This window comes from Oncorhynchus tshawytscha, linkage group LG05 (assembly GCF_018296145.1).
Source record: "Oncorhynchus tshawytscha isolate Ot180627B linkage group LG05, Otsh_v2.0, whole genome shotgun sequence".
NCBI lineage: Eukaryota > Metazoa > Chordata > Actinopteri > Salmoniformes > Salmonidae > Oncorhynchus > Oncorhynchus tshawytscha.
In genome coordinates, this window is record NC_056433.1 from 35434508 (window position 1) to 35446913 (window position 12406).

At 41.8% G+C, this 12406-nt stretch overlaps 2 protein-coding genes across 2 annotated transcripts; one reads left to right on the forward strand and one right to left on the reverse strand.

Moving 5' to 3' along the window:
• The first annotated feature begins 1371 nt into the window (after positions 1 to 1371).
• LOC112250547 (peptidyl-prolyl cis-trans isomerase FKBP3) lies at positions 1372 to 7798 on the forward strand. The gene is made up of 7 exons (XM_024420794.2): positions 1372 to 1529; positions 5720 to 5821; positions 5933 to 6031; positions 6227 to 6362; positions 6517 to 6584; positions 6859 to 6956; positions 7259 to 7798. Exons 1-7 carry the CDS (start codon positions 1425 to 1427, stop codon positions 7311 to 7313), a joined length of 663 nt encoding a protein of 220 aa, XP_024276562.1. The 5' UTR covers positions 1372 to 1424; the 3' UTR covers positions 7314 to 7798.
• Positions 7799 to 9435: 1637 nt separating this feature from the next.
• LOC112250548 (ubiquitin-like protein FUBI) lies at positions 9436 to 11626 on the reverse strand. Its single transcript, XM_024420795.2, has 5 exons — positions 11491 to 11626; positions 10753 to 10834; positions 10437 to 10581; positions 9864 to 9919; positions 9436 to 9666 (listed from the first exon to the last, which is right to left on the reverse strand). Exons 2-5 carry the CDS (start codon positions 10825 to 10827, stop codon positions 9541 to 9543), a joined length of 402 nt encoding a protein of 133 aa, XP_024276563.1. The 5' UTR covers positions 10828 to 10834; positions 11491 to 11626; the 3' UTR covers positions 9436 to 9540.
• Between the last annotated feature and the right edge of the window lie 780 nt (positions 11627 to 12406).

Here is a 12406-nt window from a genome sequence, read left to right on the forward strand (position 1 = left end):
GGTAGACAGGCTAACAAAGTATATTGTTGTTGACCGTATATTTTATTGATGCTTTAAAGCTGTGTTTACATTTCATTGCATTCATTAAATCCCTGGTTGTCGTTATTGTTTTTTTTGCCAGTCGATGTATACTGAACAAAAATATAAACGCATCATGCAATTATTTCAAAGTCTTTACTGAGTTACAGTTCATATAAGGAAATCAGTCAATTTAAATAAATAAATGAATCCCTAATCTATGGATTTCACATTAGTGGGCAGGGGAGTGCATAGGCCTAGCGGGGCATAGGCCCACCCACTTGGAAGCCCAGCCAATCAGAACGAGTTTTTCCCCTCAAAGGGCTTTATTACAGAGATAAATACTCCTCATCACCCAGCTGTGTAATGATCATGCTGTTTAATCAGTTTGTTGATAGTTCTCACTCCTATGTTCATATCATTTTATACTTTCATCAGTAGACAGACACACGTGTTATATCAGTCAGGCCTAAACCAGGTAATTATAAACCTCAGGTAATGTGTTCATGGTTTCTTGACTATTATTTCAGCTACAAACTGTAGTAGGAAGGAGTCGATGCAAAAGTAGTCACTAACGTTTGTCTATTTTTAGTTTTTACAAAAGATGAATAAAAAAAACTGTTGTCTGTCTATAGCTTTGCCCCTTGACGAAATACAACTTATTAACTGGTATACAAAGATGTACCACCAAAATGTTGTACATATTTTTGTAAGGGATTCACTGATTATACAGACTAAGGTGGGACTCGTTATTACACTTCAGTTGTGGAAGAATGAGTTCAGAACACAGGCAAAACCGGGAAAAGGACTGATATGGTTTCTCTCACACATCTCTACCACAAGGTGGCATCGGAAAGAATTTGATTTACAATATATTGCAACCCCATGCACGGTCTTGAAGAACATGTCCATATATATAATTGACCACATTATCACTTGCAATTTTCTTACAGGTGGTTTCATTAAATGCACATTATTAAGTTGCAATATTCAACATGAATATGCACTTTGTATTTTCACTTTTTTTTTTAATGAAAAATTACAAAGAACTGCATCTAATGTCAGATTTCTTTGGCAAATTATGCAATCAAAGTCAAAATAATTATTTTCTGGTCCTGTAAAATATATTTATTAAGCAGAGCACTAATGATGATGATCTCCCTTTGCACCAAGGCAAGCCAAACCGCAAAAAGAATACTGTTTTGTTGCAGGTTAGGAAAATTTAAGCAGCAGGTTATGCAGGTTAGCAGACTGAGGTTATGGTTGGTGTTAGGGTTAGCGAAAATGCTCTCCTAACCTGCTACGAAAATCACTTTGTATCGAAGTGGCGTGAAAAGTGTCCCAAAGAGATTGCGCCTCCAGTCCTCCCACAACCGAGGTGAAAGTTCAGCAGTGCGCCTTGTAAAATGGCGGCTGAATTGACCAGAGAGTGGAGCGATGAGCAGCTCAAAAGTGATGATCTATCCAAAAAAGACGTTATTAAGTTCATTCAGGACAATGCGGCCCACTCGGTATGTTTTATGTTTGATCAATGCATGCATTGATTTAACAGCACTAACTAAAACGCCATTGCTCACTTTTAGTGCGCACGCATGGTGATATCAGTTACCTCCGCATTGGTGCACCACTGCCAATTTAGCTTGATGCTAGCTTGTTAGCCTAGCATGTAACAGTTCAAAATGGCATGCATGTTTAGTCCCATTCGTTCTGTATATCACCATGCTGTGTCAAGTTTTTTTGATACGACTCCTTATTTAACTTTGAATATATTCTTCGCCGTTGGTCCAACCGGTAGCAAATGCGTTGTTGCACCAGACCGTAAACAACAAGCTACGAATCAGAGATGGTGTTTTGGGTTAGTCTGGCTAACACCTCAAATCAATGTGTAGGCTAAACAGTAATATGCTTACGTATAGGCCTTCCCCAACAATGCAGAATATATTTTTAAAATAATTTATAATAATAATTGGGGGAAAAACAAGGAATATATACACAATGACCAGTGATAGCTTGGCTATATACATAGGGTATATTTAGGTAGGTACAGTGCATTCGGAAAGTATTCAGACTCCTTTACTTTTTCCACATTTTGTTAAGTTACAGCCTTATTGTAAAATGTATTAAATATATTTTTCCTCATCAATCTATGCACAATACCCCATAGCAATAAAGAGAAAACCGGTTTTTAGAATTGTAATAAAAAATAAAAAAAACTATTTATTCAGACCCTTTGCTATGAGACTCAAAATTGACCTCCGGTGCATCCTGTTTCTACAACTTGATTGGAGTCCACCTGTGGTCAATTCAATTTATTGGACGTGATTTGGAAAGGCACTGTCTATATAAGGTCCCACAGTTGACAGTGCATGTCAGAGCGAAAAACCAAGCCATGAGGTTGAAGGAATTGTCCGTAGAGCTCTGAGACAGGATTGTGTTGAGGCACAGATCTGGGGAACCTTACCAAAAAATGTATGCAGCATTGAAGGTCCCCAAGAACACCGTGACCTCTATCATTCTTAAATTGAACCACCAATACACTTCCTGGGAGACTAGTCAGAATGGAGGGAAAGATGAACAGAGCAAAGTACAGAGAGATCCTTGATGAAAACCTCCAGAGCGCTCAGGATTTCAGACTTGGGTGAAGGTTCACCTTCCAACAGGACAACGAACCTAGGCACACAGCCAAGACAACGCAGGAGTGGCTTCGGAAAGTGTCTCAATGTCCTTGAGTGGCCCAGCCAGAGTGTGGACTTGAACCCGATTGAGCATCTCTGGATAGATCTGAAAATAGCTGTGTAGCAACGCTCCCCATCCAACCTGACAGCTTGAGAGGATCTGCAGAGAAGAATGGGAGAAACTCTCCAAATACAGGTGTGCCAAGCTTACAGTGTCATACCCAAGAAGACTCGAGGCTGTAACTGCTGCCAAACGTACTGAGTAAAGGGTCTGCATGCTTATGTAAATGTGATATTTACGTTTTTTATTATTAACTCAGCAACAACAAAAACATCCCTTTTTCAGGACCCTGTCTTTAAAAGATAATTTGTAAAAATCCAAATAACTTCACAGATCTTCATTGTAAAGGGTTTAAACCCTAACCCATGCTTGTTCAATGAACCATAAACAATGTATGAACATGCACCAGTGGAACGGTCGTTAAGACACTAACATTTTACAGACGGTAGGCAATTAAGGTCACAGTTATGGAAACTTAGGACACGAATGAGGCCTTTCTACTGATTCTGAAAAACACCAATAGAAAGATGCCCAGGGTCCCTGATGTGGCCAGGGCAATAACTTCCAATATCTGTACTGTGAGATGCTTAAGACAGCACCACAGTGGCAGACCACATGTAACAACACCTGCACAGGATCGGTACATCCGAACATCACACCTGCGGGACAGGTAAAGGGTGGCAACAACAACTGCTCGAGTTACACCAGGAACGCACAAACCCTCCATCAGTGCTCAGACTGTCCGCAATAGGCTGAGAGAGGCTGGACTGAGGGCTTGTATGCCTGTTGTAAGGCAGGTCCTCACCAGACATCACCGGCAACAATGTCGCCAATGGGCACAAACCCACCGTCGCTGGACCAGACAGGACTGGCAGAAAGTCCTCTTCACTGACGAGTCGTGGTTTTGTCTCACCAGGGGTGATTTATGAGTTTATCGTCAAAAGAATGAGCGTTACACCGAGGCCTGTACTCTGGAGCGATCGATTTGGAGGTGGAGGGTCCGTCATGGTCTGGGGCGGTGTGTCACAACATCATCGAACTGAGCTTGATGTCATTGCAGGCAATCTCAATGCTGTGCGTTACAGGGAAGACATCCTCCTCCCTCATGTGGTACCCTTCCTCATCCTGACATGACCCTCCAGCATGACAATGCCACCAGCCATACTTCTCGTTCTGTGTGTGATTTCCTGCAAGACAGGAATGTCAGTGTTCTGCCATGGCCAGCGAAGAGCCCAGATCTCAATCCCATTGAGCACGTCTGGGACTTGTTGGATCGGAGGGTTCCCAGAAATGTCCGGGAACATGCAGGTGCCCTGGTGGAAGAGTGGGGTAACATCCCACAGCAAGAACGGGCAAATATGGTGCAGTCCATGAGGAGACTGCAGTACTTAATGCAGCTGATGGCCCCACCAGATACTGACTGTTACTCTTGATTTTGACCCCCCTTTGTTCAGGGACACATTATTACATTTCTGTTTGTCACTTGTCTGTGGATCTTGTTCAGTTTATGTCTCAGTTGTTGAATCTTATGTTCATACAAATATTTACACAACTTAATAAGTTTGCTATAAAATAAACGCAGTTGGCGGTGAGAGGGCGTTTCTTTTTTTGCTGAGTTTATTTATCTTTGCAAAAATGTATAGAGACCTGTTTCTGCTTTGTCATTTTGGGGTATTGTGTGTAGATTGGAGAGAGAGAAAAATACAAATGAATACATTTTAGAATAAGGCTGTAACATAATGTAGCAAAATGTGGAAAAAGTCTGAATACTTTCTGAATGCTCTGTAGATATGTACATATAGGTAGGGGTAAAGTGACTAGGAAACAGGATAGATAATAGACAATAGCAAATCAAATCAAATTTTATTTGTCACATACACATGGTTAGCAGATGTTAATGCGAGTGTAGCGAAATGCTTGTGCTTCTAGTTCCGACAATGCAGTAATAACCAACAAGTAATCTAACTAACAATTCCAAAACTACTGTCTTATACACAGTGTAAGGGGATAAAGAATATGTGCATAAGGATATATGAATGAGTGATGGTACAGAGCAGCATAGGCAAGATACAGTAGATGGTATCGAGTACAGTATATACATATGAGATGAGTATGTAAACAGCAGCAGTGTATATGTCGGTGTGAGTGTGGTAGAGTCAAGAGTTACTGCAAAAAGGGTCAATGCTGATAGTAAGGGTAGCTGTTTGCTTGGGGGTAGAAGCTGTTCATGAGCCTTTTGGTCCCAGACTTAGCCCTCCGGTACCGTTTGCCGTACGGTAGCATAGCAAACAGTTTATGACTTGTGTCTTTGACCATTTTTAGGGCCTTCCTCTTACACCGCCTGGTATAGAGTTCCTGGATGGCAGGTAGTTCGACCCCTCTGTAGCGCATACTACTTAGTGCAAGGACGCTGTCGGTGTGTTCAAAGCGTTAGTCCTCTGGCCTTCCTCTTACACCGCCTGGTATAGTCGACCCCTCTGTAGCGCGTACTACTTAGTGCAAGGACGCTGTCTGTCGGTGTGTTCAAAGCGTTAGTCCTCTGTCTTCCGTCTGTTTTGCATAAACGTGCTGTAATATATCTGTGGGAACCCAAACCTTAAAAGTTTTTAGTAATTTCATGTTGAACTTTTTTGTTTTGAAGAAAATTTAAAAATGTTGCACTGATGAAAAATATTTTCCTTATGTTTCCAAAAACGTACTACAAGTTGTGCGTGTTTAAGTGCAGTCGGGGCTCTTAACTTCCCTGTCCAGAAGATACCTTCATTAATAGACACAAAAGGTAGTTAGTCTATGAATGGGCTCGCTAACACCTAAATCGACGTCACTGTGTCCCATGAGTCAGGCTTGTTTTTTGGTCGCCAATTTTGGGAAAGAATAATGCCAGAGCGTCAATTTGCACCAAAGAGTTGAGTGTTGCTTTCATGCCACAACTACCCTCTTTGACGTCATTACTTTTGTTTTCCAGTTTCTTGCCGAGCACAAGCTGATGGGAAATATCAAGAATGTTGCAAAAACGGCAAAGAAAGAGCAACTGATTATTGCCTACAACGACTTGTTCGAGAGCAAGGTAGGTGGACAACATGGCTGGAGTGATGCATATTTTACAAGCATATGGCATGACATAAGATGTCCATTATGAATGACAACATTGTTTTTTGTTTGTTTGTGCAACTACCAGAGGTTTTTAGGGTCGGAACCCATTGAAGATGTGACGGAGCATGTGAAAAATGTGAAGATTGACGACAAGCCCAAAGAAGTGGTGGAAGTCGCGGACGAGGTAAACGACCCAATGTTTGAAAAGCTTTTCCCGCTGAAATAAGCAGCGGGGTAAAAGTGCTACATTTTGTATTTCAAGTTGGAACAAATCTCGGAAGTTACTGCATCTCCACTACATCCACATCCAATCTCCACTGGCGGTCGGAATAATTGTATTGTTAAAATGGTCACTTGTGTTATGCATTTCAATTCCCAGGGTCCTCCTAAGTTCTTCAAGTCTGTGCTGAAGAAAGGAGACAAGACTAACTTCCCTAAGAAGGGAGACAATGTGAGCTGTTGGTACACGGGCTCCCTGGAGGACGGCACGGTGTTCGACACCAACATCCCTGCAAGTAAGTGTTCTCTCTTACACACACATGCAGACTATCTCTGTCTCAAACACACACATTGTCACTCTGTCACACGCACTCCCTTCTCCTCAATTGCCTTTCTCTCATTGATGCCACAATAGTGATTTTACTGTTTCCTCTGCCCTCCCCTCTCCAGCTGCCAGAAAGAAGAAACAGAGCAAGCCACTGAGCTTCAAAGTTGGCCTGGGCCGGGTCATCAGAGGGGTAAGAGAGGGGAGGTTGATGTTATATTCCGGGCTTCTGAGTGACGCAGCGGTCTAAGGCACTGCATCTCAGTGGTTTCAAATCCAGGCTGTATCACATCCGACCGTGATTGGGAGTCCCATAGGGCGGCGCACAATTAACTGACTTGCCTAGTTAAAGGTTAAATCTAATATATATATATGTATGTATGTGCCTTATTGCAACCATTTCCCTTGTGAAAAATAGATTGCAACAGTTATCACTAAGTCTTATGAGGAATTTTTTTCTCCCGCAGTGGGATGAAGGCATCCTAACGATGAGCAAAGGTGAGACGGCCAAACTGGAGATTGAACCAGAATGGGCTTACGGGAAGAAGGGACTTCCTGACTCAAAGTATCCTTTACATTGGAACATCATGGGAACTATGGGCTAATATTTAACTAGGAGATTAAAGTTGAGGCTTCACTTTCTGCTATGTTTTACACCACCAGTGATGGTCATGACGATTGCCAATTCTCCGAGAGGAGTCTTCTCCTGTACGATGGCTCTATCGTAGCTTTGTCGATACTAATTGAATTTGAGCTGGATTTCTAACCACCGAGTCTTTTAAAGTGGAACTATAAAATGAACGTCTCCCTCTTCGAATCGATATGCAACTGTTTCCTGTCTGCTTCCCTTAACTCTCCCACCACCAGAATCCCACCCAACGCTAAGCTGATCTTCGAGGTCGAGCTGGTGGCTGTCGATTAACGGCAGAAACCAACTCCATGGCGCACTTCTCTCCGTGGACGGGGAAAACGCGGTAGTCACCAGATGGCCATGCGCAAAAGGACAGAAGTGGCTTTCATTGTCAGAACTTTGAAGAACCTGTAATATATGGTCTTAATTTACGTTTAAAGGTTTTAGTCTGGTTGTTTCAAGTCTTTTTCTGCTTAAGCCAAGTCCTTTATCATTGTCTTGGCATGTTTGGCATATTGTCTGAAGCAGGAACAGACGTGGGACCAGGTTAGGGTTATTTGTGCTGAGTTAGGTAGGTGCTTTACTTCTGCCCTTTCCAGCATGGCCAGATAGTGACGACCGGGCAACACTGTACAGGCGGGGCATCCTTTCTGACAAGTTACACACCGCAGAGGAAAGCCTCTCAGGATATTCTGTTTTATTCCTGGTTTTTGTTTGTTTTTATTGCATGTATAATGTTCTTGTAAAGATTAAACCAATTTTGGAGACTAAATTGACATATGCATCTGAAATCTTGTTTTATTGTGCACCTTCAGTACGTGTTTGAATGGTCAAGAAAACTGGGCATCAGTGAATGGTTTGGAAGTAAGTTCCTGCACTTGAAATCAGACGTATGATCAAGTTTCAATGTCACATGCACAAGTACAGTGAGACGCATTTCTTGCATTTCTTTTCACTGAACACTGAACTGAATGACCCTGTATATAGTATACTTGCTTTCTTGTTCCTCTTATTTCTAATTTAAATTACTTTGAGTGTTACATTATTGATTAATGCATTGTTGGGTTTAGAGCTTGCAAAAAAGGCATTTCACTTGTGCATGTGACAACTTAACTTGAAAGCACCAATGGTATGTCATACCTGTCATTTCTAACCTGAAGGTGGGCAGTTTCATGTAGTAGTAGCACACAATTGCCATCTGGGCCACAATATATATTTTTTTAAACAGCACTGGTTCTATTGACAAATGTTGTGCTTTGACTCCTGCTGAACATGGCCCAGTTCTTTTTGGAAATGTATACTTGAAATACTATTTTTAGTATGAAGATTTATACTACACACGAGAAGTCTACCATCAAGTCACTTTGGATAGCTGAGCTGTCAGAACTATATATAACTCCTCTTGGACTATCACATGGTGTTGGTATTTCCAGTTTGATGTTCCTTAGTGTCCACATCAGAGGACTTGACATGGACCAACAGCGCCTCTACTTCCTAAGGCAGCTGAAGAAATTTGGCATGCCAACCAGTGTCCTCTCCAAATACCACTGCGCCATCGAGAGCATCATGGCCTGGTAAGGGAATTGCTCCATCCACAAACGCAAGGCCCTCCAGCGGGTGGTGAAGACGGCCCAGGTTCCCACCCACTTGAAACGGTGCTTGAGGAAGTCCCGCAGCATCAAGGAGCTGTTCAGCCCTTAGTGTTAGGCAGATGGTATCAGACCTCATGCTCTGATACCAACAGGCTCCGGTCATTCTCCAAGCCATCAGTAATGCTACACTTTCCTCCTTTCTCTGATACATGTACATAGTGTTCCTACCTGTATTATACTTCTGATCCATTTACTTCGCAACAATAAGAAATCAAATATATGAACAGTGTCGATATAGAACCTGTAAGCATTCCGTTGGACCGGTGTATGCTCAAACTCAACTCTGGACCTTGAAGCCAGTTTCAACTCTTACCCTATGGAGGTCCAGATTCCGCTGGTTCCGTTCTACCTGAATTGGCCTGTTGTCTCAAGTCTAAATCAGTCCCGATTAGAGGGGAATAAACTTTTTTTTAAATCCTGTTAAACTGGCTTCAAGGTCCAGTTGAGTTTGGTTATACACCATATGTAGCTTTTACAAACTAATAAAACATTACATTTCCAAATAAACCATTAGAAACTAGAACAGGAAAATTCACATTGACCAAGCCAGTTCAACTGCTTATTTAAATGTTTTCCCTCTAATCAGGGACAGATTTAGATTTGGGACACGGTGAGTGCAATTATCAGATACAACAGCAAACCAGCAGTACTGCAGCCAGGCTCAATCACTTGTCCGGACAATCCTTTCTATTACCAGCCATTTATATTATCAAGCAACCCTGTCTCAAAATGCATAATCACCCAAGAAAGGACACAAGTTGTTCTTTTAGACTAAGCCAAATTTTTATTCTGTACAGGAGGAAAACCTTTCAGTGGGTTAAAATGAAAGGGTGTGATCACAAGCATTCTCCTGGTGGACAGTGTTTTTAGGAGTTGGCGTTGGGGCCCTTCTTCTTGCCGAAGGTGGGCACAACATTGACGAAGCGCCTGTTGTACTGGATGCGGCGCTTGGCACGACCAGTCTTCTTTTTCTTCTTCTCCTGTTTGTCAACCTGAAGTGATAAAGAGAGAGTGCTACTATGGTCACTACTCTGCAGAAATACATTACATTTAACAGACATTAATCCAGGAGCTATGATGACTTTCAAACAATCAGACAATGTTACAACTGCCACAAGCTCAACTACAAAATCATAGCCATCTAACAATCTAAATATATATATTTTAAATGCAGAAAGTGTCTGCTGACCTTGGGTGTCTGTCCCCTCACTTTACCGGCACGGGCCAGGGAGCCATGGACCTTTCCTGGTGGAGAGAGAAACCAAAGAGTGATTATTCCGAGTGAACATACAGCAATGGAACTAATGACAATAGAAATTCATAGTATCTTTAAGTAAACTACTGATCTGGAACTGTATGTGCAGCAGGTGGTCTAGCAGTTAGAGCATTGCACTAGTAACCAAAAGGTTGCCTATTCAAATCTGAGTCAACAAGGTGAATAATCTATTGTTCTGCCCTTGAGCAAGACACTTAAACCCCCACAACAGCTCCCCAATGTGGTAGCCCCCCCGAACTTCCCAGATTCAGACAGGTTCTGTTACAAGCAGAAGTCAAGTTTCGGTTGGACTGTTTGTGCAATTGACAATAAAAACAAATGTACCAGAAATCCTATTAATAGGTCAAAGCAAGGTGTCCACCCTATTTCTTTCAACAATCCAATCCTCTTGTGTGATTACTTTCAAGGTGGGAAGGAAGCATTTTCAAAGTATTCAAATCAGGCCATATTTAATGCGCCATCATTTTGAGAACTGACAGAACTGACCTCCCAGCAGTCTGCCGGCCACCTCCAGGGTGCAGTGCTCAGAGATGCCACATTCCACCAGAGAGGAAGCATCCTCCAGGGGGGAGCCGGCCAGCAACAACACCTGGTCCTCCACTAGGAGACCCTCCAGACTCTGGACATGGACCTGAAACCACACACAATGGTTTGATCCAGACAATTTACATACATGTAACAATCCAGACAAGATCATGCAGAATACAATTAGTGGCTGTGGTATTGTAGACTCCAAACAGTACACCAGTTACCATTACACCACAATTAACATTTGCATTGATGTACCCTTGCTTGGCCTCACCTTGAGATCTCTGACAGTCTCCTGTCCTGTCACCTCAAGGGTGTGAGTGTTCTGGGCACGCAAGAAGAGCTGCATCTTGATGCTGTGGATAGGAAGAGATGGCCAGTTAGCTTCCAGTATGAAAACAGCAGGCAGGAAGTGGGGTGTCATCATTAGTCCACATGTGACTTGAATCCCCTCTAAAAAGCAATCATGACTGAGCTAGGATTGAAGAGACAACTTAAGCAGGCAATATGTCAAACTATTTGTAGATATCTACAAATCAATAGATAGCCATTTAGGAGCCAATAACTACAACTTTGCATGAACGAGAGCAATGCTAGTTAGTTAAATAGCTAGCAATGCAGTAAGGTTGAGGAATGATAAAGTTCCCTGACTAACGTTAGCTTAAGTTGTAGTTAGCCCGGCAATAAGTTTGCAAATCAGCAACATGACAAATATTTGAAAATAAGTTTGATTATACGACCATATTTGTATTATAGTACAAAATTATAGCTCGCTAGCTAGGCATCCATACTTGTTTGCTTAGCGAGTCCCGTAATTAACGTTACTTAGCGTAAGCTAGCCACGAGGCATGCGGTATCGGAAAAATTATGAAAATTGCCAAATATAACGCAATCCAAAAAAACTATTGTTCGTGGTGGATGGTAAAGTACTTACGACAAATATTCCGACCTGATATGTTGTCTCTAAAGTGTATAAAATGCAACATTTCCTCTCATTTTGCACAGGCCTTACCTCGTTTGATGCTAGTCGTTCAGCACTATGTTAAAAAAGGACTGAGGGAGCGTCGGCGGTGCGCATGTGTCAATGTGTGACGTCGCCAAGAAGAAAACCATGGAGATCCTATTAAATTACTAGAGGAGTCATGTCACAAACACCTCAAATTTGCGTATTGCAGCGTGAATGGCAGCCATCTTGGTCAGGGAGAAATTCCAAACGGGTCTAGTTAGGAATGAATGGCAGTAGAGGCATAGGTGATGCTTTTCCTGCTTTTAATTATGAAGAAAAGTAAAAGGCATGTGATGTATCAGAAATGGTGTAATGGAATATTAGTCAACCTAAGATAGTCATAATTACAGAGTTTATACGGGTCTTAAACAAATGTTCTGCATAAGTAGCCTCTAAAATATAGCGAACAGACCATCAATTACTGGAAAGCTGTGAGTCCTATTATATGATACAATATCAGGACTTGTTGCATTTACAACTCGTCTAAGTCCTATCATTAACTGATTTGAGCCAGTGTATGGTTGTGGATTGACAGCATTGTTCAAATGGAATGTTGGCAGTTCATTTGAAAAAATGCATGGAATCATTCCTCTAAAACTGTCTGGCTAGCAGTTTCTAACAGTGCAGATAAATTCTTCAAATTCATATTTTAAACAATATCTTATCACAGCACTGGCAAACCATGGTTGATCAATATGGATGACCTTGGGACCACGATAAGGGACACGGTTCTTAGAAACCCTTCTAGTATTGCAATTCCTCATTTCTAAACTCAGCAAAAAGAGAAATGTCCTCTTACTGTCAACTGCATTTGTTTTCAGCAAACTTAACATGTGTAAATATTTGTATTTACATAACAAGATTCAACAACTGAGACATAAACTGAACAAGTTCCACAGACATGTGACTAACAGAAATAGAA

Coding starts and splice junctions, on each gene's coding strand:
- LOC112250548 (XM_024420795.2), bottom strand. CDS start 10,827: ATGCAGCTCTTCTTGCGTGCCCAGAACACTCACACCCTTGAGGTGACA. Junction 9,920..10,436: donor GGCCGGCAGACTGCTGGGAG/GTCAGTTCTGTC, acceptor TCTCTCCACCAG/GAAAGGTCCATGGCTCCCTG. Junction 9,667..9,863: donor TGAGGGGACAGACACCCAAG/GTCAGCAGACAC, acceptor TTATCACTTCAG/GTTGACAAACAGGAGAAGAA.
- LOC112250547 (XM_024420794.2), top strand. CDS start 1,425: ATGGCGGCTGAATTGACCAGAGAGTGGAGCGATGAGCAGCTCAAAAGT. Junction 5,822..5,932: donor ACGACTTGTTCGAGAGCAAG/GTAGGTGGACAA, acceptor TGCAACTACCAG/AGGTTTTTAGGGTCGGAACC. Junction 6,032..6,226: donor TGGTGGAAGTCGCGGACGAG/GTAAACGACCCA, acceptor TTCAATTCCCAG/GGTCCTCCTAAGTTCTTCAA.